The sequence below is a fragment of the Phalacrocorax carbo genome, chromosome Z (genome assembly GCF_963921805.1).
Source record: "Phalacrocorax carbo chromosome Z, bPhaCar2.1, whole genome shotgun sequence".
Taxonomy (NCBI): Eukaryota; Metazoa; Chordata; class Aves; order Suliformes; family Phalacrocoracidae; genus Phalacrocorax; species Phalacrocorax carbo.
Genome location: NC_087548.1, coordinates 53122191 through 53146903, shown reverse-complemented (window position 1 = coordinate 53146903; position 24713 = coordinate 53122191). Strand labels below are relative to the sequence as shown.

General features: G+C 40.9%; 1 protein-coding gene across 2 annotated transcripts; it reads left to right on the top strand.

Annotated features, from left to right (window-relative positions):
• Window positions 1-23: 23 nt before the first annotated feature.
• Window positions 24-19800, top strand: TMEM38B (transmembrane protein 38B). Of its 2 annotated transcripts, none has more exons than XM_064439465.1 (6): window positions 24-284; window positions 6415-6571; window positions 12000-12184; window positions 13242-13329; window positions 15266-15383; window positions 17166-19800. In XM_064439465.1, exons 1-6 carry the CDS (start codon window positions 179-181, stop codon window positions 17370-17372), a joined length of 861 nt encoding a protein of 286 aa, XP_064295535.1. In that variant the 5' UTR covers window positions 24-178; the 3' UTR covers window positions 17373-19800. The 2 variants fall into 2 exon arrangements, with proteins under 2 accessions (XP_064295535.1, XP_064295537.1); XM_064439467.1 differs by having other exon boundaries at window positions 29-193.
• The last annotated feature ends 4913 nt before the right edge of the window (window positions 19801-24713 follow it).

The window sequence follows — 24713 nt, the reverse complement described above, 5'->3', positions numbered from 1 at the left end:
CCTGAGGGGAGCCCGCCGCCCTCACCGGCCCGCGGCTGCCTGAGCCCCGCCCCGCCCCGCCCCGCCCCGCCCCGCCGCTGACGGCGGCCGGCAAGACCCAAGCTTGCGCCGGGGTTCCCGCCGCCGCCGCCGCGCCGGGCAGTCGTTCCCTGGCCTTCCGTCCCGCCGCCGCCCGGCCATGGAGCTGTGGCAGGTACCGCTGCTCTTCTCGCGCCTGCCCATGTTCCCCTTCTTCGACCTGGCGCACTATGTGGCCTCCGTCATGGCGCTGAAGGAGCAGCGGGGTGAGCGGCGACGGTTGGCGGGGTGGGACGGAGCCCCCTCCCCTTCTTCCCCTCTTCCCCCACTGTCGCCCTCCCGCCTTTCCCCGTCGCTCCCGCGTCCTTCATGCCGTGCTCTCCCCGTCCCCCCGCGGCCGGGCTAGGCCGGGCCAGGCCAGAGGCGGGGGCCGGGCAGCCCCCGGCCGCGTCCCGGCTGGGCAGGGGCGGCCGCCGCGCAAGATGGCGGGGGGCGGCTGAGAGGATCCGGGGCGGTGGGAGCGGGGCTGGGCCGGGGGCGGCTGGCGGTGCCCGGGGTGACCCGCACTCGCCCGGGCTTTGCCGCTGGGTCTCTGCGAGAGTGGCGGGTGTCTCACCCGGGGTGGGGTGTTAGAGCACCGCTGGGGTCTTTTGCCCCGAGGCCCGTCAGCCTGTGAAATGGTCGAGGGTGTTTGGGTTTTTTTTCCACAAATTTTGGTGTTGTTTTTTTTTTTTAATGACGGGGAGTGGCTAAACCTCAGTGTCTGTGCATACTCCTGTAAAATCCCAAGTGTTTTGTCTGGTGCGGCGAGAGGTTTGTCAGCGCTCCTCGTGGCCCCAGAAGTGAGAGCCCTGTGAGCAAAACTTCCCGCTTCTACACCAAAGTGTTGCACAGAGCTGTGGCCAGGTGCTGCTGGGTGCTCCGCTGGCAGCGGGATGCTTCTACCTGCTCTGCCCGCCCAGGTGTTGTTCTTGCATTGAAATCCAGACGTCCTATGTTAGTCCATAAGCGTGCACGTAAGATTGCAGTCTTCGTTGGTCCGCCTGTCAATAAAAAATGTCTAACTGGCAGCTGAAACCACATGGGAAGTGGCAAACTGAACTTTTCTTGCTTTCTCAGAACTAGAGGCACTGGTGAAATCAGCCAGGAGTTTTGCTGAAAACCTTTTTGCAGTTTAAGATTTTGAAAGTCCCAAGAATAAAAGGGCTGACCCCCCTGAAATTAGCTTTATGCATGCAGAGAAGGAACGCAGATCACAGGCCGATCTGTGAGGTGACAGGAGAACTGTCTCGTAGGTTTATATCCTTCACAGTCCCTGGATGTGCAGGAAGCTGTTAAGACAATTTTGTCTTCTAGGACACAGCTTAGGACTCTAATGGGCAGGTTGTGTGCTACTGACTTTTTACTTTGTACCCATAGATTGTAAGAATAAGTTAGGAAAGCTTCTCACTCCCAGTAACAGGATTCTGTATTTGTGCACGTAATGGCACTTCAATCCCTTCATGCTCTTTTCTAGAAAATCTTTTGCACTATGGTTGTTAACCCCAAGCCTAGTTTTCAGGTGTCACAAATGTAGAGATTAGCCTTGTTTTAATGTTTACAAGAACTACTTGTGGAGTGGCTTTGAACAGCTACAGTTACTGTGCATCCCAGATGGTAACTGTGTAGGAAACTGAACTGGCTTTCAGGATTGCAGTGCAGGTTTGGGAGCTTCTGCTTGCTTCAGATTTTTAAGGCTTTGCACTGTTTGTTTAGTGAGAACTTGTTCTTCAGTCCCTTCCTAAATGTGCCAAGGTGAATTTTTACTTCCTGCTGAGTAAGTGCCCTTAGCAGACTGTGAAGACTGATACAAAATGCTTATGTATGCTAGCATCTTCACCAAATTGCTGCTGAAATTGTTTCTGGGTGCTGACTTGTGGCATTGTGTAATATAGCTGTTCCATTCAAAAAGGGACTTTCTGTCTAAAGATATTTGACGTTATCATGCACTACCTTTAAACTTCCCTCTGGAATGGATGCACTTGAAGACCAGGGTGAGAGGAATATCTCCTCTTTGCTAGCATCAGCATAGCTTTAGTGGGACAGGACTTCTGGACAATAAAAGAAGTGCTGTCAGCAGTCTGGTCAGATCCATACCGATAATTTTTTTTTTTTTTCTTCTCAGCTTAATATCTGGAAAGTTAAGAACTCTTGACTGTTCTCTAATGCTTTGAATTAATAACTGCAATTCAGGTGGCTGCATGCTGGTCTGTTTCTCACTTGCAAGCAGTTTGAACTGAATATTAAATCATAACTGAAATGGTGATTATGAAATATTCAGCATAGATATATTATCATTGATTAATATTCTTTAGTTATTATTGTATATTATTTTTTGAAACTTAAAACACTAGCTATATTTCATGGGTGGATAACTGGGTAGCCTTAAGTGGCTGGTGATATAAGAAGTATGTGGTCAAGTCAGAGCCATGTTTGTTTTATCCCAGATTACTGTCTCATTAAAATGCCAACATCCCTTCTCCCCTTAAAATCAGATTCAGTGTGGGTATTTGTGTCATGGATGGCCGCACATTAACTGGGACTTTTCCCATCCTTCTAGCTAGATTTTCTTGCTCACTTCTGAGTGCTGGCAAGCTACAGCAGCCACAACAGACATGTTGTTTTCCACATGTTTTAAACTAAGAGTTTGTGGTTAGTGTGTTTGGGATTGCTTTGGACTTGCTCATTTGTAACTCCAGTCATTTGTAGAACTGGCAATTTTATTTTTTGGGGATGGTGGGACAGCAAAAGGTATTGAGGATGTGTCATATTTGGAAGGAACGTGTTGGTTTTGTTCTTGCAAATTTTCTATGACACGATTCTGGTGATTTGAAGAGAACTAATTTTTTTGGCATAGTTTTGCTAAATTAAATCCGACTCTGTAAATCCTTTAGCTCAATTGATGTTGTTATATATAGTTGCACAGGGGTGCTAGAAAAACTGCAGATCCTTCTGGTTTGCTCTTTAGATATATATGTGGTATGTATTCCTGATTGCCTATTTGGAACATGTTGAAAAGTTTAAAGCAGATCTTATCCTACTGACAGAAGTAGTTTGAAACCTTATCTTTACTTTCTAAAGTGTACCATTTGCAGAACTGGTGGCCTTCTGGCAGATCATATTTTGCATGTTTGTATGATGCCTCACTAGCTTTACAGGATGCGTCAGAGGACAAATATAAGTGACCACTTGTTTAAAAATATATGACCCATTTAAAAGTGAGTTTGTTTTCTGAAAGGTGACATCCCGGTCATAATTTAGGTAGCAACACTAAGATGAGCTTTAAATTGGTATCAGCATGTTTTGCCTCATTGCCTTCTATGCTGGATATATTCCTTGTTAGAAAACAGGTATGAATTGTTAAATACCGGTGTGTGAGCCAAGAAAATTCTAATGTTGACCAACAGATAGATCTTGAAGTCCAGTAGAGTTTCCAGTCTCTTATCCTTTTACACATAATAGCTTAATGAAGAAATTCACATGCTTTGTCGTGGAGCTTGCTCAAAGAGGACAATCTGGTAATAAGAATGGTGATTCATGTATGAGTCCTGAAAACTGGAAACCACCTGCTGCTGGTCATGGGGGAAAGGAAGAGTGGGGAAGTGGTCGCAGAAAGGCAGGAGAAGGGATTCAAAAAGAGAATCAAAAAGCTAACTAGTTTTTAGACAATTCCAACAGTTCATTGAATTACATTTTTTAAAAGTATTTTTTGATCTGGCCTTTAGTATAGGAAATGAAAATATTTTCACGAAGTATGTAGGAGAGAAGGCAAGTTGAACTAGAAATTATGACATGTACAGTAGAAATCCATTTAAATTTTTCAAACCACATAAATGAGAATCTTCCACTTTTTCCTTAAAACTTAAAACAGCTAGTTGTTACTAGCTGTGTTTCATTAATTGCAGTCAATGTCCATGTGCGTGAAAAATAAAATACAGTGTGTTAAATTCAAAGACACAGCACCTCAATGGTTTCCTTTTGTTACATTAGTAATCTGACCGAACACCTGGTGAAGTGAAGAAGCAGCTGAGTTTCAGTTAACTAGCTCTCAGTCATGCTGCATTTTATGGGGAGGGAGGAGGTAGTTCGATATTCTGATGAAGGCCACCAGTAAGGTGTTCAGATGATTACTTCTTTATAATGCAAGGTGAGAAGCTTCACGCTAATGAAGGAGAGGTTCACACCCACCTGACAATGGATGTCTGAAGTGTAAGGTTTTATTTGTTTTGTTTTGTTTTAAAACCTGGTCTGGAAGCTGACAGTTCTTGGATGTAGAACCTCCTGTCATGATCTGGTTGATGGTCTTGTTCCAAGACCAGATTACTGTGAGGACTCCATCCTGTATTACATCTGTCCAGCAGTTAAAGCTTGTGCATAATGCAACAGCTGATCTATTAGCAGTACTCCCCAGTTCCAGCTCGTGTTCCCTTGTGATTGTGGTTTATGCTGGCTACTTTTGTTAGCTAGGCTTTCTCATTGTCATGTAAAGTTTGGGATGTTTCTTCTCTATAGGGTTGCTTTGTGCTATAGTGCGACAGCGGCATTTAGTGGAGTTACTTAACAGAGAGAGTACTGCTGAAGGTGGGAGTAGGATGTTGTCTTGTTGCAAGAAAAGGAATTCAGTCCTTTCATGCTGAAGTAGGCATATAGTAGTACTTCTGATGCAGCTGTGTCATCAAACAAGAGAATAATTACAGGTGAGAAGGAAGCTATTGTAGTTCTTTTAGACCAATGAGTGTCTACTTGATAGAATTTTGTGTTTTTTCTGAATGAAATGGCTGTCACCAGTTTTAGATTTTTTTTTTAATTGAGGAAACATCAAAGTAGTAAGCACAACCCATTAATACTTTGCAAGTGGCTTACCCTTTTCAAATATTTTGGTGAAAACAGGTCCACATTCAGTTACATGGGACATGGATGTAATGGCCCACTTCATATTTTTACTTTTGCTGTTAAGTAACATTAGCAGGCTTTAGAACTTTCTCCTGTTAATTTTATGTGCATGAACATAATTGATAGCTACTTTGGAGAAGTGGTAATATGCGATAACAAAGCTGAGCACCAGGTACTGCAGCATGGAAGATAAATTTTGTAATAGTTAAAAAAAAATAGAGAAGTTGTTTTATATTTAAATATTCAGTAATACTTAGGAATGTTCATTTTTATAAATTGGCTGTTACACAGGAATTTAGATAGCACTGCAATAGCTGATAGCTGTGCAAGCACTAAAACCAGAACAATCTTGTTAATACTTTTGTATGAAGGGAATTGTACTGAGTGCTGTATTCTCTTTGATATATTTGAGCTTCTCGTCTTGGGTAAGAAACTTCTTTTCCCACAGAACTGCCTGAAAAACCAAAAGCTTCTTCTATGAATTGGGAACATATGTCAAATTTCATTTTGGGGCAGACACTAGGTTTCATCTCTGCTTTTGTGAACTTCAGCCTTTGGCCTATGGAAAATGAAACTAGTTCAGAGAAATGGAGCTCTGTACCTGTGTAAAGGGGAAGCTTTGTCAACATTGGACTTTTGAAGTGGAAGGAAATAGTCAAAACAACTACTTGAGGGTATTTCTGGCTTTAAGAAAGCTTCCCCCTGAAACTGGTTAAGGCTACCCATTACCTCCAACATAATCTATCAGTATTGAAAACTCTTTTGGCATAGTTCAATTGCAGTTTAAAAGGGATAATTAATTTTAAAGATAATAGAGAAAACCAAATGGAACCTTTTAATAACAAGGGGAACTTACATTTATTATCATGGCATTAGGTAACCTTTTTTCCTCTGTTCAGGATTGCAAGTGAAACTACCTAATAATTGGTTTCGATACTGCTTTCATTTTTGTCAGCAAACACAGCAGGGCTTTTTAAGGAAAACGGAAAACAGTGACTTTGAATTCATGAACACTCAAAAGTAGAAATATCATTTGTAGAATAACCCCCCAAAAGTTACCAATACCAATCCTGTCTAGGTCAGCAAAGCCACTTATGTATTTTTAATACAAATTTGAAAGCATCTGTATATCTATGCCAGGTTATTAACAATGAAACCTCTCAGCCATGCTCTGAAAGATTTTTCTTCTTGGTAGCCAAAGAATTGTAATAAACCAACCCACAAAAGATGTTCAGAGAACACAATGTCAGTCTTCCACTTTTTTTTTAGATAGCATATGCTTAAGTCAGTGTATTCTGAAGTTTGTATTTCTGAAGACTTTTCCTGTGAAAACCTACAGATTTCTACAGAATTTGTCATTACCTAAAGGAACAATGTTGGAGTGAATTATTTTAAAAATACTGACTTTTAAAATATGAGGTGATTCTCAAATGTTTATTTCTGTGTCTTTTCCCTTTGTTTCAGGAGCTGTGGAAGTGTCAGTCCGAAGTCCAGTGGCCTGCTGGTTTAGTGCTATGCTGTATTGCTTTGGTGGTTCAGTTTTGTCTTCATTGATGCTTGCAGAACCTCCAGTAGCATTTCTGGCAAAGGGCACAAATATTCTACTGGCATCTTCAGTCTGGTAAGCAGCCACAATTGAGTTAGATGAGTAGTATTGGTTCTGAGGAAGCTATACTTTGTAAACTGATACTATACCGTACTGTACTAAACCACCATTCCCTATAAATAAGAAGCTTAACTTAAAAATGTTATGGGTTTGGGTGCTCTCTCTTCATCCAGAAAGTCACTGCAGCAAAACAGCTGTTATGATCCTGTTCTAAAGTAATAAAATGCTTATAAGAGAACAGTTCTTATGGACTGTTTATAATGAAATGCTCAGTCGCTAGACTAGACTTGCCTTATATTTTTATAGTGGTCCTGGTCAAACAGCTGAAAACATTACTTTGGGATAAAGTGGACTTCTGTTACTGCTTTTCTGGATATATGTAAGTCATGAATGCAGTCTAGTTTTTCAGCAGTAGCCCTTGAAGACCAGAACCTGGCTGATGTAAAAATTTTGAACTTTAACTGGGACACAGATCGTCTTTCCTCTATAGTTTCTGCTTCCTGACATACTTTTTTTCTATGTTTTGCCCTTTCCCAAATGGATGGGTGTTTTCATGAAAGACAGTAGTAAGCTGAATGGAAAGTCAGGTATATGAACGAGGCAGCAATTTGGCCTGTTTTGGAATTTTAAAAAGCACTGGAGTTATTTTTGTATAAATGTGGCCTTCCAGTGGAGTTCGTTTATTCCGAAACGTGGTCTTTGAAGAAACCCTCGAATTTAACAAAATTTGAGAGCAGCAGTGGTTTTTTGAATTTAAAATTCTCAATTCCTATCTTAGAAGCGTGCTATCTGCTTGAAATCCTTTAGTATCTGTTCCTTGTAGCCCCTTAGGTTTTATAATTGCAAATTCATTAAAATGAAAGTACGTGTTTCTATCTGTCTGTGTATGTCTATATATTAGTCTTCTAGTCTTCATGCTGCAATGGAGGATGTCAGATTTCATTTAGGCATGTCAGTGAAATGAATAATGTGCAATAAATAGTGTGGCATTAACAAAGCTTATAGAATCTGCTTATTGTTCATATAGGTCTGATGCAGGCAACATGACTGTTTTAACAAATGACATGAGTTAGGAGTACATGATTTCTGTTGGACTTAACATGGTCAAATGTGTTTTACTGTGCACAAATAAAATGAGGTTTTAATGAGGAGCTATGTATGATATGAAACCTTTTAAGCTTCTAGTTTTACAAAGTTCTCTCGTCATGAGTATAATCACTTTAATTCTTGGTCCCAAATCATGTGAAGCGGAATTTCCCAAGCCGCACATAGAAGGGGTTATGCTATGCTTAAGAAATGCTGCTGAATAGTCTGTAGGACAGCGACATCTACTGTTAGCAAGTGTGCTAGCAGAAATTACGGGAAAAAATGCCGTGGTGGGACTGCCATGTGGGTTCAATCCAGTTACCTGTGCCTCAGGGTCCTAAACCCACATTCTGCAATTGCAGATTAATTCTGGTTAGTTGTCTGTTGGGTACATGGCTTAAATGGCTATTTGCAGTAGCCATTAAAATACATGCTCTCTATACATCTTTGACTTCCTATCAGCTGAAGCGTGGCTGCATACAAAGGCAATTGACTTTACAATAGGAGGAAAAAGGGAGAATATGAGTAGTTCAAAAGTAAAGCTAAAACTGAACACCAGAGCAGTAGTTAGCTATTAGTGTAAATTCCAACAACTTTTTTGTATGTGAGAAATAGGCTATTGTATGCTTCACTTTGGGAGGTCTTGAAGAGAAGAAACTTTAGAAGTTTGCAGTGGCAAGGTACTATATCCACTGCAGAAAAAGAAAATATATAACTAGGACAAGACTTCAGCTAAACTTTGCCTTTTTGGGGAGGAAACTTCCTGGCATTCTGCTGTAAAGGATAAGCATTTTTTTTTTCCTAAAAAACAAACACAACACCAACAAAACACAAAAAAACCCCAAACAAACAAAATCTACCCCAAGCCCTGTGCTGTCCTGATTTCTCATCTCAAACCATAAAGCATATGACTCTTGCTGGTTGTGGTGTTTGCTAGTAGTTCTAATGAAGTAAACTAGATATGAGAAGTACATCTATGCATTGCACCCTGAGTAAACAGGAGAAGGATACAGCCTAGGATATTCTTGGTAGACAAGATTGAGCTCAGAACCCTAAACCAAAAGGAAAGTATCTTTTTATTTAGAAAATTTAAAACTACCTTCCCATCTTTTAAAGGCTTTCTCTGCTTCTACTTAACTGTTACTCTCATTCCTGTGCATAAGTAATCTAGATAGCTAATCTTGATTTTTATTTTTTATTTTTCTTGAGACCTTGAAGGTCTCTGTAAGAACAGGATTTTGTTAGAATCATAGGACTGTAGAACTGTTTAGATTGGAAAGAACTTTGAGATCATCAACTCCAACTGTTAACATAGAACTGCCAAGTCCACCACTAAACTATGTGCCTAAGCACCATGTACCTGCATCTTCTCAATACCTCCAGGGATGATGACTCAACCACTTCCCTGGGCAGCCTGTTCCAGTGCTTGACAACCCTCTGGGTGAAGAAATTTTTCCTGCTATCCGAACTAAATCTCCCTAGTGCAACTTGAGGGTACTTCCTCTCGTCCTACTGCTTGTTATTTGGGAGAAGAGGCCAAAACCCACCTCACTACGACTTCCTTTCAGGTAGTTGTACAGGGCAATAAGGTCTGCCCTCAGCCTTCTCTTCTCCAGACTAAACAATCTCTGTTCCCTCAGCTGCTCCTCATAAGACTTGTTCTCCACATCCTTCACCAGCTTCATTGCCCTTCTCTGGACACGCTGCAGCACCTCGATGTCCTTCCTGTACTGAGGGGCCTGAAACTTTTGTCACTATGTTTCCCATGGCATGCAAGAAAGGATGGAAATTCCCCTTAGCCCTCCTTTTGTTGCTAATATATTTATAGAAACATTGTTATTGTTTTATATGGCAGTAGCCAGATGGAATTCTAGCTGGGCTTTGGCCCCTCTAATTTTCTCCTTGCATAACCTCACAACAACCTTGTAGTCCTCCTGAGTTGCCAGCCCTTTCTTCCAAAGCTCATAACCTCTCCTTTTTTTCATGAGTTGCAGCCAAAGCTCTCTGTTCAGCCAACCTGGCCGTCTTCCCCTCTGGCTTGTCTTTTGACACATGGGGACAGCCTAGTCCTGTGCCTTTAAGAGTTCCTTCTTGAAGAACATCAAGCCTTCCTGGAATCCTTTGCCCTTTAGGGCTGCCTCCCAAGTGACTCTGTCAACCAGCTTCTTGAACAGGCCAAAGTCTGCTCTCCAAAGTCCAAGGCAGCAGTTCTGCTGCCCCCCTCCTTATTTCTCCAAGAATAAAAAACTCTATTATTTTGTGATCACTATGCCCAAGGCAGCCTCCAACCATCACATCACACACGAGTCCTCTCTCTGTTAATAAAAAACAGGGCCAGTGGTGTGCCTCCCCTAGTTGGCTCACTCACCAGCTGTGTCAGGCAGTTATCTTCCACACACTCTAGGAACCTCCTAGACTGTTTCCTCTCTACTGTATTGTATTTCCAGCAGATACCTGGTAAGTTGAATTGCCCCACGAGGACAAGGGTTAGCAATTGTGAGGATTCTCCCAGCTGCTGCTTGGCCAGTCTGTAACAGACACCTACTGTGACATCTGCTTGTTGGCCTTCTCCCTGATTCTTACCCATAAACAATCAACTCTCGTCACAATCGTCAAGCTCTAGACAGTCAAAACACTCCCTACAGGGCTACACCACCTCCTCTCCTTCCTTTCCCATCCCTTCTGAAGAGTTTATAGCCATCCATTGCAGCCCTCCAGTTGTGCGCGTCATCGCACCATGTTTCCATGGTGGTAACTATATCATTGTTTTCCTGCTGCGCAACAGCTTCCAGCTCCTCTGTTTGTTGCCCATGCTGCGTGCATTGGTGTAGCTGCACTTCAGTTGGGCTATAGATCCCACCACCTTTTTGCGGGGAGGAAACCCTAATGCCTATGTGACCGTTTTCAGGCACTTTCATGGTTTCTGACACATCCGTAACCCTTCCATCTTTGCTGCTGCATGGCTTTCCATCCCCTACCTCCTCTCTCCTCTGAGACGGCAGACCAAGGGACCTTGCTAGCACCCCATCCATCAAACATTGTTGTGCCACGCCCGGGCTTATCTCTTGTGAGCCTGGTTTTATCCCTTCCCCCGTCAAATCTAGTTCAAAGCTCTTTCAATGAGCCCTGCTAACTTCTGTGCAAAGATCCTTTTCCCCCTTGTGAGGCAGGTGTACCCTGTCTGTTGCCAGCAGGCCTGGTGTTGTGTGAACTGACCAATGATCAAAAAACCAAAATTCTGCTGGTGACATCATGCTTGGAGCCAAGTATTTTCCTGCTGGGTCTTCTTTCTTCCCTCATCATTCCTTCCAACTGGCAAGACAGAGGAGAATGCTGTTTTTCCTTTTGATCCCTTAACTAATCATTCCAAGGCCCTGAAGTCTCTCTTGATTGCCCTCGGACTTCTTGCAACTTCATCACTGCCGATCTGAAAAATCATTAATGGATAGTAACCTGAGCACCATACCAGGGTAGAAAATTTCCCCATCACAGGAAATGATTGACGTTTATTTATGAAAGTTGTTTATGTTTGAAGAGGTAAAATAAAACACCACAGAATCTAATCTTGTAAAATTTTCTGTCATGTTAGGATTTCATTGTTAGCCATCTTTAACTTTACTTTGTTTTAAAAGCAAGTTGATAAAAGATATTAAATTTTAAGTATTGTGTTTTCAACGCTTTGAAAAAAGAAATGTGCTTGTAATAGGCAAGCTGGAAAAGCTAGAATTGATGGTTACTAAGATGTGAAACGTGTTTGAAAATAGGTGTGCATTTCATCTGGCATGGCACTAACTACTGGAGGCATTCTTGGGGAATTTATATACCCCCATGTACCTATCAGTATGAAAACACGGTGTCAGCATGTAATTTACCACCTTGTTGTAATCCTGTAAAAAACCCAACCAAACAAAAAATAAACCACAAAAAACCAAACCACACAAAGTTGGTCAGACACTAATTTAATAATTTGAATTATAAAAACATGATGAGCAGTGGATGCTGTCTGTCTTGACTTCAGTAAGGCATTTGACACTGTCTCCCATAGCATCCTCACAGGCAAACTAAGGATGTGTGGGTTGGATGAGTGGACAGTGAGGTGGATTCAGAACTGGCCCAACAACAGAACTCAGAGGGTCGTGATCAATGGAGCAGAGTCTGGATGGAGGCCTCTCACTAGTAGTGTTCCCCAGGGGTCTGTGTATTGTTCCAATATGTCTACTGCACAAGACAGTGAGTTATCAGTAATATATCATGCGTTGCTAGTCATATACCAAAAATATCTTTAAAGGCTGTTAAAAAGTGGATTCCTTAGCAAAAACTTTTGAATGCTGCTAACGTGGTTTCTCATGATTTTCAGGTATCTTGTGTTTTACTGCCCACAAGACATATTCTATCAGTGCTTTGCCTTTCTGCCTCTTCGGCTTCTGGTTGCAGGAATGAAAGAAGTTACTAGGACTTGGAAGATAACAGCTGGCATTGCACATGCAGACAGCCACTTCAAAGATGCCTGGCTTGTCATGGTAGCTGTGGGCTGGGCCAGAGGTAACATGCATAAAATCTTGTTCTGATGGATTGTGATGTTTTGGAGTGGTATTTAAATGGCTAGCCCTTCAGCATAACTGTAGCACCATTCCTTGCTGTGCTGGATGTGATAGTCCTAATACAGTCTGCTATCCCCTCAAGGGGAAAGCCTGTGCAGCAGTTTTTCTGCTTGGATTAAGGGTGACATTGAATGACATTGAAGGAAGCTCATCTTATCCCTTCAGAAGGTCTTGTGAGGACTTGTAGGATGGGCAGTTGATGGCAATAAAGTAGTAGATCTCCTATGTGGCTTCAGTGCTATTACTAAACTTTCCAATAGCATATTTCCTCAGAGCTGTTTTCCTTGTAGGTGGCTGAAGAACAGAACTTGTTTTCTTAGCTTTTTTGGCTGTCACCATTAGCTGATTTTAAACACAGGAATGAACCTTCTTGCCTGCCTACTCTTTGGAGTAAGACTGTGGAAGCCACCTTCCTAGCAGCTGTGTTTGTAGTCATAATGTTAGAACCACTTCAGGATGTATTGCGGCTCTTGTTTCTATTTGCTCTGGGACATAACGTGTTAATGTTATGATATAACATATTTTTTTATCAGATTATAATTCAGATCAGCCTCATTGGCCAGAGTGTCATAACATCTCCTTATGTCTTGTATTCTTTTAATGTAAAAAATACATATCCACTTTTCTCGCAGAGGGTCCTTGTAGTTTATATAGAGACACTCTCTGTACTTACATGATGACATGAAGAATGGAATGATAGAAGCTTTTTTGAACATTTACTTTGGCAGTTCAGGCATTTGTTCGTAGTGATGAGTGCATCGGGTCAGATGCTATCACATAAAGGTAAACCTGAGGTTCTTGCTAAGTAGCTAAACCTTTGAGGTTTCATGTTGGTTGCTCAAGTCATCCATGTATAAAAGATTGGATTAGTCTCTTTAAGTCTGAGCTTTGGGTGCCACATTTGGCACCTGGTGTAACAAGCTTTGCTGGGAGCAATAATAGGTTGTGTGGTAGCGGTAGCAGTCAGTGGAGGCTTATCATAAATCTTTTCATTTCAGGAGCTGGCGGTGGCCTAATTTCCAACTTTGAGCAGCTGGTAAGAGGAGTGTGGAAACCTGAAACCAATGAACTACTGAAGATGTCATAGTAAGCTTTGAGAAAAGGCTGCAACATGTTAACTGTTGTTTTGCTAACTCCTTGTGTTGACACTCGCTTTTAGGGTTCAGATAAAAAAAAAAAGCAGTAGGACATGTTTGTACTCAATGTTTTGGTGTGTATCTTGTGAAAGATGGGTTGATGACCTTTGGTAATTTTAGCAGATGTTTTAATCATTTTAGCTTCACAGCACAAGAACACCAAATGGGAAGATGAGTCAACAAAAATTATTTGGCAGAAAGCAGTATTGAGTCAGTGGGAAGTTGCTGGAAAGCAGTATTGACTCAATTTGTCTTACAGGGACCTGGTCTTTTATCCAAAATGAAAGGACAGTTGTACCAGAAGTATGTGAGTGAAGTCTGCATTTTCGGCGCATGTTCTGAGCATCACTAAGATGGCTTCCTTTGAGTGTTGTCACTCTTCCTTTCTCTGTCAATGTTTTTTCCTTCATAGATTTTTGAGAAGGTGCAAACTGGTTATTCAATATAGCAAAAATGGACTGCAAGATAGGAAATGTTACTTCTCTTGCAGATGCAAAGAATGGGAATATTACATGGCTCCTGGTTTAGTCTGTACAGTAAAATGAGAATTGAGACAGGCTAGAAAGCAACAAGCTATTATTCTAAGTCAAGATAAGATCACTGTGGTAATTTCCTAAAATTTGTTTGATCTTTCCCATGTTACTCTCAGGTCTTTAGAAATATATTTTTTTTAAAAGTTATCTTGCTTTTCTGCAGCCACTCTTAGCAACAGAGTAACAGAAGAGAAATTTGTAGCCTTTCCTTTGGCAATATTTCAACTTTTTATGGCTTATGTTAGTTGTTGGCTTTTTCTGAAATTCCAAGTATTTAGAATTTCTCTCCCTCTGTCACTGGTGGAGTGGCAGTCTTGAAAGCAAACTGCCAGAAGGAGGAGGTCACTAAATAATAGCACTGTACCTAAATAACACTGTATGTACAGGTGTAACAGTAGAGCAGTACTTACTGACTATAACAGCACTTGCATATATTCTCCTTCTCCGTGGTGGATGTGGCTCAGAGTAACTCAGAAAGGTCTTTTAAAATTGTTTAATACGAAAAGCTTAAGAATACTAAATAGAAGTAAGTCACAAAGTTAAACAGATAAAACATTCTGCAAATGGATGAGATGCCTTATACACAGAGTTGTATTTCTGGTCCTCCTGAGCAGATAGTTGATGCAGTAAATATCTGCATTACTGAAGAGACAGTGAAGAATATGTCTACACTAGATGCTCTGTGATAACAGGAGTGTCACCTGTACATGTCACATGTAGATACAGATTAAGAAATGCACAGAATTTTTCTGCCAGTATATTAGCGCTCTCTCCTCAGACAACTTCAGATAACTGACCAAAGTTCTCATGTTTCCTCACTGCATACCTAGCAAGGGATTTACCACCACAAAGAAGATAGCTAGAAGATTTAAATCTTTGTACATCTCAAGTCAACACAGTTATCTTGGCAAAACCTAGGCCTGCTGGAGTGTCACAGTGGACCGAGACTTTGACTATGTTGTTCTTCAACACCTTAAGCAACTCCTTGGAGTAACCAACACCTGGAGTATAGGAGAAGAACCTGTTTTTAAGTCTAGTCCAAGTAGTGCAAACTTTGTGATTTAACTCTTCAGTAAGATATATTGGGAGAGGAAGAAGGGGAGCAAGCTGACATATAGAGTTCGAATAGAGGCATTGATTTGAGGAGGACTTGTCAAATATGAATTTGCCTGGTGAAAGTCTTAGTTTAATTATGGCTAGTTTTTGGACCTGGACACTGTTACCACAAGTTTTCATTAGTAATATTCAGAAAAAATGCTTTTGCACGCTGGGAACATTTATTGCTTTCCAGGCCATGGCAACTTTTACTGGAGAGTAGAGAAGAGAAATTAACATTGTTTGTTTGATTTCCAGCCCTGTGAAGGTAACTTTGATAGGAGCAGTTCTTTTCACTCTGCAACATAGCCAGTATTTGCCAATAGCAAGACACAACCTTGTGTTTTTATACACCATCTTTCTCGTCATTTCCAAGGTAAGAATAAGAAAGTGTTGCAAGTAACTGAATAACAGAAAATATTTTATTTCATTATTTCAGAGCGAAAAACATGCCTTTAAACATTGTACCACAAGTTAGAATGCATGCTTCTGGATGGGAAGACCAGTTCCTACTGAAGTCTTGAACCTGTGTTTAGTCTTCTATACAGGAGCAGAACAGAAGACCTATTCTTAGAGCAGTGGAACAGGCTGCCCAGGGAGGGTGTGGAGTCTCCTTCCCTGGAGACATTCAAAATCCACCTGGATGCATTCCTGTGCCCCCTGCTCTGGGTGTACCTGCTCAAGCAGGGGGGTTGGACAAGATGATCTCCAGAGGTCCCTTCCAACCCTTACCATTCTGTGATTCTGTGTAATGCTGTTCAATGTATGGGGAAAAAACCAAAACAAGAAAAAATCAGGACTTTTGCCAACCACCAGTTGATATGCCAAGCTTGTATGTCTGTAATCTCAAACAAAGCTTATGCCTGTAGAAAGAAACTCTCCTGTTCTCTGCCTTTTCCTGGCTGCTTAATGCCTTCCTTGTACCTGTGCAGACATCTGTGGGTTTGCAAAACAAACCAACAAGGTTCTCATCTAGCTTGAAGTGTTCAGAACATAAGTGTTTAGGTGGGAAGAGAAAGTGTATCAAACCCACTTTCAAGTAGCTGTAACTACATTTATAGTAAAATAGATACTACTTCTCTAGTGAATCCTTTAATCCCTCCAGTCCTGTTTGGTTCCAGGATGATCCCGGTCTTCAGTATTATTAGCTAATAACAAAGTCTGTTAGCCGAAGTCTGGCAATTTTAAGAGCTTCAGAGCTACTCTTGACTAGAGACTGTTTTAAAGTGGTGGTTGCCAGTCTCCTTTCTGTGAAGTAGCTGACAAGTTTAATTCTAGAGAAGTTCCTTTAAAGAATCACGAGTTCAAGATGATGCTTTTGATTCTCCACCTAAACCAATAAATGCATTGTTCAGCTGAGGATGCTGTGAATGGGGAAGGAAAGGAGTGTTTTTTTGGAAGTGAGAAATTATAGCTGTCTTCAGAAGCTGGCTGTCAGGCTGCACTGAAGTGAATAAGTTCTTAAACTGATGGTCATACTGACAATCAGGAACTTGAGCATCCACTTTAATAAACCAACAGTTGTGGATCTAGCATAGTTCTGTAGTAGTGTCTTGTTTTAGAAACTTCTCATGTTTCTGAAAACTGTAGAAACTGTTACAATATAAACTTGTCCAGTACCTGGATCTACAAAATATTTTTTTCTATCCTGATTCCAAGTGACATATTCTAAGGAATTTCCACCTAAATCTCTCAGTTTTATGGAATAAGCATGGCTGTCTGGAATTCTAACTAAAGTCTGACTGTGCATATATATTTAGGTTCTTGAACATCACAGTCTTTCAATTTAAATGGAAGTAGCCACTCTGCTTACAGTTTTTCAGTTTGAACAAGGTACAAAACTTACACATAAAAGTTGCTCTTTGCTATTTTGTATGACACTAAATGTGGTTTACTCTTAGGATGATTTTAGTAAACTTACATAGAAAGTTTTTTTGTGCACATTATCCGTGTATAGCTGTGTGAAGAGTGTAGGTCAGAATGACAAGCATTCTTCGATCAATTCAAGCTAAAATGAACATATTTCTGTTCTTGGTGGCATGGCCTCGTGCTCAGATAGAAAGTTAGAAATGCCATACATCCATTCAGCTTTGAGCTTGTTTTCAATCGCTTTGAAGCCATTAAAACTTTTATTGTAACTTGATCTTGTTCTTCATAGGTAACAATGATGCTGACAAGATCTGCAACTTCTCCATTTGCTCCCTTTGAGGCTGCATTAGGCCATCTGTTCTTTGGCTTGCAAAAGACACCATCCAAACTGAGGAGTGAAGGTGCTGCATCTTCCAATGGCTCTTCAGTCTGTGACCAGTCTTCTGAACAGCACCGTGATGGTGTTAAGAAAAGACAGGCAAAGAAAACAGAATAAGTGGCTTAAAATCCTTGGTGGACACAACCTTTGAAAGTGTTTGTATTTCAGATTAGGCTGGGTGAGAAATTTGTTTAAAGAAATGCATGTGAGGAGAGAACAGGGCTGTATTCTACTGTGTTGTCGTTCACCTTCGGAATGTGTTTTGTAAGCTACCGTTCAGATGTATAAATGCACATGTTGGATTTGTAACTTTAAAAAATGCAAATTTTTATAGTGGTTATAAGTTTACTAAATTTTGTATTTATGATAACTTTAAATTCTTATATACTAAAAACATAGTTTCAAAATGTGACAATCAGCTTTGTTACTTTTTCTGGTGTATCACTTGTTTTACCTCTTCCCACCCTCCTTACCCTCCAATTCTTATGCTTCATTTGAAAAGCATAGATTTGCACTGCCAAGTGTTTGCAGCAGCATATCCCAGAACCGACATTTATCATCTGAGTAAAGGCTTAACTACGTTGCGATGTAAAACCACGAAAATGTACCAAACTAATGCCTTTAACTAGAAAAATGACTGAATTACTGTTGTAACTTACATTGTACCAGTCTAGATTTTCTTCATTTACTTAAGTAAATATTTTCCATATTTTTCTGTTTTTTGAAATAAGAGTGAGCTATCTGGCACTTTTTAAAATCTTAACAGTAAGCACGTAGAAACATTTCACTATATTTGTTGTTGCCTGACTTTGACGCTTTATTTGTAAGTATTTGATATATAGCTGTTTTTCATGTTACTTACATGATTTACATGTGGTTTTTAGCTACCTTTGAGTTTGAGTGAGACTAGACATCTCCACCTGCACTTTTATCCAAGCATATGCATTTTTTTCTTTTCAAAGCCAAACTTCCTTCTGAAAAAGAATACTGGACAATACATTTACCTTGTTTCTCATGAGTTCAATCCTGTTATACCTGCTGTTAAAAAATACCAGTACTAGTTTGTAGCAACTACCTCTGGCGCTATTGTGGAAAAAGTCTGGTGTCACCAGCAGAATTTTGGTTTTTTGATCATTGGTCAGTTCACACAACACCAGGCCTGCTGGCGACAGACAGGGTACACCTGCCTCACAAGGGGGAAAAGGATCTTTGCACAGAAGTTAGCAGGGCTCATTGAAAGAGCTTTGAACTAGATTTGACGGGGGAAGGGATAAAACCAGGCTCACAAGAGATAAGCCCGGGCGTGGCACAACAATATTTGATGGATGGGGTGCTAGCAAGGTCCCTTGGTCTGCCGTCTCAGAGGAGAGAGGAGGTAGGGGATGGAAAGCCATGCAGCAGCAAAGATGGAAGGGTTACGGATGTGTCAGAAACCATGAAAGTGCCTGAAAACGGTCACATAGGCATTAGGGTTTCCTCCCCGCAAAAAGGTGGTGGGATCTATAGCCCAACTGAAGTGCAGCTACACCAATGCACGCAGCATGGGCAACAAACAGAGGAGCTGGAAGCTGTTGCGCAGCAGGAAAACAATGATATAGTTACCACCATGGAAACATGGTGCGATGACGCGCACAACTGGAGGGCTGCAATGGATGGCTATAAACTCTTCAGAAGGGATGGGAAAGGAAGGAGAGGAGGTGGTGTAGCCCTGTAGGGAGTGTTTTGACTGTCTAGAGCTTGACGATTGTGACGAGAGTTGATTGTTTATGGGTAAGAATCAGGGGGAAGGCCAACAAGGTAGAGGCAGCCCTGTTTGAAACGACAAATGTTCTAGTTCTAGGTACATATCTAAATTTAGAAAAGTGTCATGTAAGCTGTGCTTAGTGAAAAGAAAAAAAAGGTACCTGAGAAATTTCTTGTGCCTGTCTAGTCACATTTCCATGGTAGTGACCAAAACAATTGAACTCCTCAGTATGTGATCCAAGTTTACCGCAAACATCCCGTACCTTAAAAGCTAAAATGAGTATTTTCTTCAACAGAGGGAAAAAAGAAAAGAACGAAAGGGCCCTCAAAATTGGACAAAATAGCAATCATATTCCTAACACTTTACACTGAAACGCAGTGTGCAGTTATAAATGCTTGGAGTATTCATTTGCAGGGTGTCTCAGTTTTTTGTAGCTTGGTATCACGGATGTATGGATAAACTTGAAGCTGCCAGCTAACTAGTTAATGGTCAACTAGTTATTCAGCAACACCAGCAAAATTTGTATGTCCACAGCTTTTGAAACTTCTGGATGTTTTTTGAAAAGGTATAGTTGTGTATATTAGATCAGAAGAACCGTACAGAATTGGATTGTGGTATGGGACTATGTTGCACAACTGTGAAATACTGCTAATAACTGGCTACTCTTAGCCCAAATAAATGTGAAAATATGCTTGGACTAATTCTTTATCAGGTTTACAACTTGAAGGAAGATTCATGGGTTTGTATTAATTTTGAATTTAAAGATGCCAATATTAAAAAAAAAATGTTGTTTTTCTTGACCGAACACCTTAAGAGAAATACACATCACACTAAAAATATATATTGTTGTGAGTCAGAACATAAGTTATGCTGAAAGAAATCCCACTGTAAGCACCATGAAAACAAACCGTCATGTTTAAAGATCTCACAGGCTTTTGAAGGATGGGTGCTCAGAAGAATTTCATACTGAATAATTACATGCAAGTGTTCTGAGAACTGTTTTTTTATAATACAAAAAATTAACCAGTTGCACAGATTTAACCTGAATTCCATAGGAGATTTTAATACAGTCTGTCCAGGATGCCTTAAATAAACAATTACTTTTTAGCTTTCATGCAGATAGTTCTGTGTCTCTGCTGAACTTCTCTGTATGAGATTGGCAAGAATTCCTTAAAACTGTTCTGTTCTGGTAAAGCATGTCAGATTCAGCAGAACTGCATACATGATCTAGTTGATGGTATCTAATTTTGTCATGAGCCTGATAAAATTAGTAGTTCTCTTGTGCTAATATAAACTAAGGCTTGAAGGAGCTATTTCAATGAGCCCAATTCTCAGGCTGGAAGGGCCTTTTCCTGATTAATTCAATGGCTGTTCTGTGTCTTCATTTCTACTAAGAATGCCAAATTTCCATAAAAACAAATACTTTAAGATGTGTTTCATGAACAAAACTGAAGTTGCTTTAGGTGATAAATGGGTTTTGCTTTCCTCTTCTGTATTTTCTCCATTTCATTTTATTGGAAAGGTGTGGAGATAGGAGGATATCACACAGAGAGTGCCTTCATTTGCAACTTGATTTTTCAGTGTGTTATTAGGCAAGATGCAGTCATTCAAGAATTCCAAACATCTCTCTTCTGTAGAAATCTGAATTTGCTCAACATAAGGGCCATGCTGAAATCTACTATCTTCCAAACATCTAAACAGTGAATGCAAGCTTTACTCAGAATGAATGCTCTTAATTTATAAGGTGAATCCTCATTTCTAAGGTCTAAATGAAGTCTTAGAAAGAGTAGCAACAGAGAAGCAGCATCTGACACTAAGATGAGAATCAAAAATGTGTAGTAAATAGTAATTTGCATTTTTTCTGATAAAACTGCTATTAAGCAGTCAAATGCCTTTTGCGAAATGTGTGAAAATGCCCAGCAAGGAACAGGTAGCAATATGAACACTGACGGAGAAATACATTGATATTCTCAGGCAAGAACAGCCTTTTGCACGCTGATCTGCAAGTGAGATTTTATCTACAGTCAAGAAGTAGAATATGATCAAAATACTGTACCAAATAAAAACTGCTGCAACCAAGTCTGATAAACTAATGCATGCATATGTCCAACAGCTTCTGTGAAGGAGGAATGTAAAAGGTTACTAATAGAGGAGGAACGGAATAGGTTGTCTGGATGGAGATCAGTGACAACTGGTGTCCCTCAGGGGTTCATATTGCATAGTAGGACCAGTGCTGTTTAATATCTTCATCAACAGCATAGTGGGATCAAGTGCACCCTCAGCAAGTTTGAAGACAACACCAAGCTGTGTGGTGTGTTGACTTGTCAGCATCGGAATGCCACCCAGAGGGACCTGGACAAGCTCAAGAACTGTGCCCATGTGACCTTCATGAGTTTCAACAAGGCCAAGTGCAAGGTCCTGCACCTGGGTTGGGGCAGTCCCCAGAACCAACAGGCTGGGGGATGAAGGGATTGAGGGCAGCCCTGCTGAGAAGGACTTGGGCATACTGGTGATTGAAAAACGGGAGATAAGCTTGCAAGGTGCATTCAGAGCCCAGAAAGCCAACCATACCCTGTGCTGCGTCAGAAGAAGAGTGGCCAGCAGGTCAAGGGAGGTGATTCTGCCCCTCCACTCCTCTCTGGTGAGACCCCACCTGGAGTGCTGTGTCCAGCTCTGGGGCCCGCAGCACAGGAAGGACATGGAGCTGTTGCAGTGGGTGCAGAGGAGGGCCACAAAAATGATCCGAGGGCTGGAGCACCTCTCCTATGAAGAAAGGCTGAGAGAGTTGGGGTTGTTCAGCCTGGAGAAGAGAAGGCTATGGGGAGACCTTATTGCGGCCTTCCAGTACTTGAAGGGGGAGTATAGGAAAGATGGGGACAAACATTTTAGTAGGGCCTTTTGCAATAGGACAAGGAGTAATGGTTTTTAGCTAAAAGAGGGTAGATTTAGACTAGATGTAACGAAGGATTTTTTTACGATTAGGGTGGTGAGACACTGGAACACGTTGCCCAGAACAGTGGTAGATGCCCCAACCTTGGAAGTGTTCAAGGTCAGGTTGGTCGGGGCTTTGAGCAACCTGATCTAGTTGATGATGTCCCTGCTTATTGCAGCAGTGTCGGACTAGATGACCTTTAAAGGTCCCTTCCAACCCAAACTATTCTATGATTCTGTGAACAAAAAGCTGCTTCAAAGGCTGTCGAAGTGGTTGAGACAGCTTTACTGACCCTGGAAGCTGATAGCACCCATGGCATGTAGTTCTTATGAAAGGACCCTAAAAGCAAGAAACATCCATCTACTTTGTTGTCTTTGGCTGAAAGTTTATCAAGATTTCCGGCATACTTCTCCAGGATAAATTCTTCCTTGTGTTGGTCACTTCAATCAGGGTCACCTATAGTTTGGTAAGATTTTTTTCCTTCCCTGAAAAGACAACCATTATCAAACAGTTAAATATCAAGGTTGGAATAGATAGTGGTGTCAGGTTTGGTTGGGTTTGTTTTGTTTTGTTTTGTTTTTGTTGGTCTTTTCTGGGCCAAATTTGGAATAAAATCACTGAAAGACTTTTTGATCCAAAGCTCTTTGGAACACATCCTGTTTTCTGAAATTTATATCCATTTATGGTCCTGGGATGTTTATGGAATTATATGGAAGTATTTTTGAGTGTCTGTCAGTGGCATTTGAGTATGCCTTTCAGCCACTCAACAAGAAGATTATGCCTAGCAAGTTGATTATATTAATTTATACGGTTCTTCTATTGTCATAGCAGAATGTCAGAAAAATCCAAGGTGAAGAAATCAGTTTTGTATTGAAGACAGTACAGTTTTGTGGCAACTTCTCTCTCACAGGAGTGACTTCTGTAGTTCAAATATTGTTTGTATGAGAACTTTGCTATCTTTACTTACCAGTCACCCATCATGCACCAAAGCTTGGTTCTGACTCTCCCAAAGTGAGATGTCCTGCAAAGGAGGTGATTTTTAATTTACAAGAGAGAGGCTTATTGCTTTACTTGGTATTTTCAAGTTGAGCCAAGGGAAAGAATGGAGCATGGGAGAGAGACCCATCTTCCAGAGCAGCTGCCTTTGTATTAGTTGGGGCATGTTCTTTGGCTTCAATCCAATTATCCAATATATTTTTAGGCCCCTTTAATTCAGTACAGCAGCTGAAAACTAGAAGAGGTAGCTCATGTGATACGTTTAGCTCCTAGCACGCCCCACCAGCAGTGCTGAGAACCAGCATGTCACGAAGAAGTATCAGCAGTGAATTGCCCTTTTAACAATAACCTCTTCTACAGGGTTAGCAGAGTTTTAAAATCAATTTAGGCTTCAAAGTCTGATAATATGCAAAGCAGAGCTGGTGACCTAATCGCCAAACTTGAATCTGAATTTTGAAGCAAGGTTGCATGGTTCTGAAGATTTACATTCCGATAATTTGGGTATCCTCTCCTGTAACTAGTACACATGCTTTATTTTTATACTGGACCTTCTGGATTAAAAAGTTCAGGATCAGGTTGGATTCTTCTGAATCAGCCTCTCTCAGGTGTAATCCAGATGTGTTGATGGTTTTTTCACTCCCTTATCTTTACCTAAATCTCTTGCTTATTTCAGATGGGAGCTTTATGTGAGTAAGTGTGGCAGGAACTGGATCATAACTGAGTTTAGAAGACGCTGAAACATGAAGGCTGTTAAAAAAAAAGTTTCAATGCTAATACCGATGCCAACTGCTAAAGAGCTTACCAAAACCCAACAAAAAATTTAGCGCTAAAGGGCTATACTTAAGAAAAGCAGAGGAATTTCAGAAAACAAACCCATATACATTGCTTTTGAGAGAAGTCGCTGTACACAGACACAGGAAACAAATTTCCAAATCGTGCATTGCTATGTATGTGTTCTTGTCCTCAAATGCAAACTGAATGGAGCGCAAGGTTAATTAAGCTTCAGACCAAGCTAAAGCAAGCACACAAGGAGTCAGGACAAAGTGGAGTAACTCCTGGAAATGCTATACAGCGTGCTATTACTATAGCAAGAGGAGGAAACCCAGACTGCGGTCAGAAATGAAACTAGGAATATGGTTCTAACACTAGTCCAACCTTACTGTTGCTGACCTAAGAGGTGACATACTGCCTTTCTGAGCCTGTAGCTGGTCTATATGGATGTCTATGAAATTAGAGCATCAATGCTCCAAGGAAAAGCAATGATTAAGAAGGTCAAGCTGGGTAAGACCCCTGGGGATATGTTTGCAGCATGAACTACAAGAATGCTATCAGGCATTTCAAGTTATTAATGAGGTGTGCTGATATCTTTAAACAGTGCTGATTTTTTTTTTAACCCAGGCTGAAATGATGTGGAGAAGACTGGGATTATGTTTGAGCAGTTCATTTATGCCAGAAAAAAAAAAAAGAAAAAAAAAAAAAAGAGGGTGTTGAACAAGATACTCTTAGTAAAATGGATCCTTGCTTCTTGGTATGCAGTAAAGTAGTCATGTCAGGGAATACAGAATTTAACCACCTCTAGTGTGGACAGTATGGAGCGTCTCATTACTCCTCCATGGGCATCAGGCTAGTGCAGCTACTAGATCTTATTTATGGTGAAAGCAAAGAGCAAGAAACATAAAAATTATGGGTTGTCTTCAGCACAAGAGTGACTGAGTAAATCAAGACTGCTAGAGAAAGAGAGAGCAGAAGACTGGCTATCACAAAGGTCTCTAAAATCAAAATTGAA